Here is a 5,335-nt window from a genome sequence, read left to right on the forward strand (position 1 = left end):
GAGGGAACAATTACAGTCAAGATATCTGTGAGTCAGTTATCCATACCCTAAGCCTGCTATTGCTGGTGATAAAAGCCACTTGGTGAATGAACCATGTCCAGAACATCCTTGGTTGGCCTATTGTATTCTACATCAACACACTGTCATGCTGCTTTCCACACTGATGATAGAAATTTTAATATCTTCCAAAGCTGAATGTTTGCTCACAACCTGACGTTTGCACCCTGTAATCCTATAATCTTCTTATCAACACAATTACCATAACACAAACACACGAACAATTAATGGATGAGCAGGATGATGATAAAAGTTTCCACTTCAAGGTTGCTTCTGTTCCTCCTTATAAAAGGCTTATGATGATCTACACTGGTGTCTGATATGTACACCTGATGGCTGTGCAGATATAATCTAATCAGGTAGTTTATGTTGCTTATATTCATGGTGTGTGTGGTTCTCCCTACGGGGCTGGCTGTAACAATACTGACCTCCAGCGTGCGCACAGAAGGACAGAGCAGCCTGCTCTCCACAGACTCCGCGGCTGTCTCCTCGCGTTTTGACAGCAATGTGACCTCCATCAAGCAGCTCCTGCTGACATTATCTAATTAAATTCAAGGCAGCGTGTTTAAAATAAAGCTTCAGAAGTCTCAGGTCCGATTTGCGACTGCGCTGACAACACAGGACACATGAAACACGCGGTAGCAGCTTCCACCTAGGCTACACTATTGTCAAGTACCTGATGGAAATATATGTTTTTCTTGGTTATTAGGCATTTCCATCTCGATCTTCTCCTCCAGTCACTCTTCTCCAGGGCGGAGCGGATCCCTTCCAGTCTTTTTCCTGATGTAAAAAAAAAAAAAGAAAAAAAGACACGTGTTTTTTTTTTTTTTTTTTTTTTACAAACCTGTCTCCGGACTCAGCGTGGACGCGGAGAAGGAGAGATGCGGGCGCAGTCGGGATGGGAGAAAGGACGCACTAAGGAGGGAGCCCGCTGTCTAACAATGGAGATACCCTTTTCGGTATGAGGACTTTAAAAAAAAAGACTTTGCATGTTGCGACTTCTCTCCCTCTCTCACTCTCTCTCTCTCTCCCCTCTCTCTTTCTGTGCCTCTCTCCATCTTTTTACCTCTAACAAGAGACTTGTATGCAGAATGGGGAGGATCGCAGGTGGGAAGAGGAGAGGTCCTAATGGGATGCTGCCTATTTTATTTTTTTAAAGTCGCGTCTTGACTGAAAACCAACACAGAATGGATTTCTTAAATATCTCAACATTAGAGGACGGGATGCAGGGGGGAGATAATATCTCTTCGAATTCCACCTCTCAGAGCCAGTACAGCCAGCTCGCTATCTGGGGTCTGGCTGGATTAGTCAGTTTTCTCATTTTGTTTACAATAGTCGGGAACGTCTTAGTTGTTATTGCTGTTTTAACCAGCAGAGCTCTGAAACCACCCCAGAACCTTTTTCTGGTCTCCTTGGCCAGTGCAGACATACTGGTGGCCACCCTGGTCATGCCCTTTTCTCTGGCTAATGAACTAATGGGCTACTGGTTTTTTGGCAAAATTTGGTGTGACATCTATCTTGCTCTGGATGTTTTATTCTGCACCTCCTCTATTGTTCACCTCTGTGCCATTAGTTTGGACCGGTACTGGTCGGTGACACAGGCGGTAGAGTATAACTTGAAGAGAACACCCAGAAGAGTAAAAGGGATGATTGTGGTCGTTTGGCTGATCTCAGCTGTTATCTCCTTCCCGCCGCTGATTTCAATGGATCGGAGCAGCAGTGAGGCCAACCCCCAGTGTATTCTGAATGATGAGACCTGGTACATCCTGTACTCCAGTATTGGATCCTTCTTTGCCCCCTGTGTCATCATGATTCTAGTTTATATCAGAATTTATCAAGTGGCAAAGACCAGGACCAGAACAATGTCAGAGAAGAAGCGGGACGTGGATTCACCACTTGAGAATGGGATGGACCGAGCCGAACCAGGCAAAGCTGGCTCAGTAAAGTCTAGCAGGGGTGGCAGCATGAAAGATCAGCAGCGTGAGAATGGGCACTGCAAAGAGTCCTTACCGAATGAGCCGAAACATCCAATCACGGACCACAATGACGACTTTGACGAGAGCAGTTCATCAGATGAAAAACCAAAAAAAAGTTCCTCTTCCTCCAGACATCACCAGGATGACAGGAGAGAAAGGAAGTCCAGCCGAAAAAGTAGCTCCGCCTCCAAACTCTCCAGTAGGAAGTCATGCGCCAGTTCTAAATCTATTGAGCTGTTCTCATCCCGCCGCAAACGTCAGAACACTGTCAATCGTAAGAAAGTCTCAGCAGCTCGAGAGAAGCGCTTCACATTTGTCCTCGCTGTCGTTATGGGTGTATTTGTTCTGTGCTGGTTCCCATTTTTCTTCTCCTACAGTCTGTATGGAATCTGCCGGGAGCGGTGCAAGATTCCCGAGACTCTGTTCAAGTTCTTTTTCTGGATTGGCTACTGTAACAGCTCGCTGAACCCGGTCATCTATACCATCTTCAACCAAGACTTCCGTAGAGCCTTCAAGAAGATCCTGTCTATGTCATGGAAACGCTCTTTTTGAATGGGCCTCATTGAGGAGGTCACCATAGATTTTTTTTACCCCTCAGACCTTTTTAAAGAGTTGTGAGCTGGAGGCTGAAGTGTTCGCCTGAGGTGTTTTCCCCAGCTTTACTTTCAGGGATTGTGCTGGAAATGAAGGGATGTTCAACGGATCAAAGGATTGGACTACAGCGCAGGAAAAGGGGTTTAAACACAAGTGCTCCAATCAGACTCTCAAAGGGGGTTTTCATTGAATGCCAGGCTGTTTTTTTGGACTCTGATGTGGGCTTACCTGCCTACCCCCCAACACACACAGCCTTGAATACAACAAACAAATTCATTACAGTTGCAGTGATGCATACACACGGCAGTGACTGCACTTCGATGAGCTGCACAGGAGATGAAGCGTTTATAGACACTTTATAATGTGACCTCATTCATCAACTATAATGCCAAGGCCTTGACAATCTCCACACTCCCTCCACAGTGGGTATCTATCTATCTATCTATCTATCTATCTATCTATCTATCTATCTATCTATCTATCTATCTATCTATCTATCTATCTATCTATCTTCTCTCTTGCATCACCTTTCTATTTATCTCTCAATTCGAGGACCAATGGGACAAAGGGGCTCCTTGCTTACTGTTTCAGTAGCAACTCAGTTTCACTGTAAGAAAAAAAAAACATCCAATGTCAAAAACTTGATAAAAGTTGTAATACTGCTTCAGTGAGGATATTGTCAAATTACAGAAAAGCTATGAAAATTTTTCATCAAGTGTTTTCCTTTTTGGGTGTAAACTCATAAATGTGATTTGGTACAATGACATGTACAGGACATTGGAGTTAGGTCATGAGCAGTTTCCTTTCCAGGGTGTGTGTTTGAACCTTCCTCTCATTTCTGAGGAGTGACAGGACACAATATTAAATGAAGGCTTTCACTTTGTGTGTGGATACATGCATGTTTGTATAAGATAAAGTGTGTAACGTGAGAAAGAGAGCTGGAGAGTTTACTGTGTTTGATCCAAGCTGACTGTTAGTGTGTGTGTGTGTGTGTGTGTGTGTGCTTGTAAAGCAATCTTTGTGAAGATCGACACAAGTTTTAAACTACCTTTATTGGGGACATTTTGGGAAAACTGAGACAATTTGATCAGTCCTTACTTTTTGAGACCACTTTAAAGAACAGTTTGGGGCTTAAGACTTAATTTTTGAGTTTAGTCAGGGGTTAGAGAATATATTATACCAATCAATGTCCTCACTAAGATAGCTGCACAAACAGATGTGTATGCATGTGTGCGTGTGTATGTGTGTGTGTGCCCTCGAGCCTGATTCTCTCACGGTCAAGTGTCTTTCCATTCTCACAATCATCCTATTTTCTGTCCCACTTCGTTTCTTGCCCTTATAGCCACAAAACTCATTTAGCCACAGTAAAAACCAAACACCATCTGCTGCTCACACATGTAAGAATGCAGACACACACTCACCCCCCTCTCTCTCACACACACACACACACACACACACACACACACACACACACACACACACACACACACACACACACACATTCATAACTGTAAAATACACAGATGTATAAATGACTTAACAGTCAGCATTTTCATCTGTATTTCAAGCATTTGTAGCCAGAAGGACTAATGCTTTTTCCTATTGTAAATAAGTGAGTGCAGTATTATTGTGTGGTGACTCATAATCACACAGGTATTAATATGATAAAAATGTATTGTTTGTATAATGAACAACACTCCAATGAATTTTAATGGCACACCAACTTCTATCCTTTTCTAATGTTTCAGAAAAAAATGACAACTTACTTCTTGGTTTTGAGCACATTTGAACAGATTAAATAAAGAGATGACTTCAGCTGTGCTTTGCATGATTGCATCCTTCATTTCTTCAAAAAATGTTTTATGAAATTAATTTGCGTTGTTGAATATTATTATGTGTCACTGGTGCTGCCAATAATTTGACTCAGAAAATGTGACTAATGATCTTTTTGAAGTGCCATCACTTCGAGGTATGCTGTTGCTCAGGTTTGATAGATAGTTACGGTGAAGAATAATCCAGTCAGAAAATATGTCAAAAGTAGAAACTGTGTCAAAAGCATTCATGCTTCTTTAACAGAACATTTTTATACAAAGTAGAGGGTAATCTGTGATTTTGACAATGAAATTAAAGGGTCTCTTTGCAACTTTTTCCTAGTTTAGTTTTGCTATTAATTCAGTGTATTCATGCCAAGGGCCAATGAATTAAGTCGATGAACGTCAAACAAAAATATAAGGTGCTTTGTAGCAGGTGTCCTAGCAGCTAATTATCTTCTGTTGTTTCAGCAGGTTAATAATGGCAACAAGTGAGAATGATGTCGAGCTTCATAGCCTACTCACAATAACAGTAACACAAGTAGAAATCAGTCATAAAGGCAGTAATATTGCAGTGTATTTATGGGTTGATAACATTAGCCAGAATAGCTATTAGCTCTTGACACTCATAAACAGAGGTACCAGTTTGCACCTTAAAGGGTAATAATGCTTGCTGTTGGGGTAGACACTCAATTGTATAGACTTTATTTCCCTTTGTTCCCTCATTCTTTTCAAAAGCTGTACTTCTTGCCTTTTCAAGATCCATATTGTCTTTTTTAGGTAGCAATTCTAGCTTTGAGGGATATTTTTACACCTTTTGAGTGCATATAAGCAAGGCTCTAATGACAGTGAGCCCTACAGTATTTATGTAATCTAAGGCAGCCATTGGTGTGGAAC

General features: G+C 41.8%; 1 protein-coding gene across 1 annotated transcript; it reads left to right on the top strand.

Moving 5' to 3' along the window:
• Positions 1 to 500: 500 nt before the first annotated feature.
• adra2c (adrenoceptor alpha 2C) lies at positions 501 to 4,416 on the top strand. The gene is made up of 2 exons (XM_086210054.1): positions 501 to 1,016; positions 1,134 to 4,416. Exon 2 carries the CDS (start codon positions 1,245 to 1,247, stop codon positions 2,583 to 2,585), a length of 1,341 nt encoding a protein of 446 aa, XP_086066180.1. The 5' UTR covers positions 501 to 1,016; positions 1,134 to 1,244; the 3' UTR covers positions 2,586 to 4,416.
• Positions 4,417 to 5,335: the final 919 nt, after the last annotated feature.

This window comes from Aulostomus chinensis, chromosome 8 (genome assembly GCF_037954235.1).
Source record: "Aulostomus chinensis isolate RoL2024-O1b breed Wild chromosome 8, RoL_Achi_v1.0, whole genome shotgun sequence".
NCBI lineage: Eukaryota > Metazoa > Chordata > Actinopteri > Syngnathiformes > Aulostomidae > Aulostomus > Aulostomus chinensis.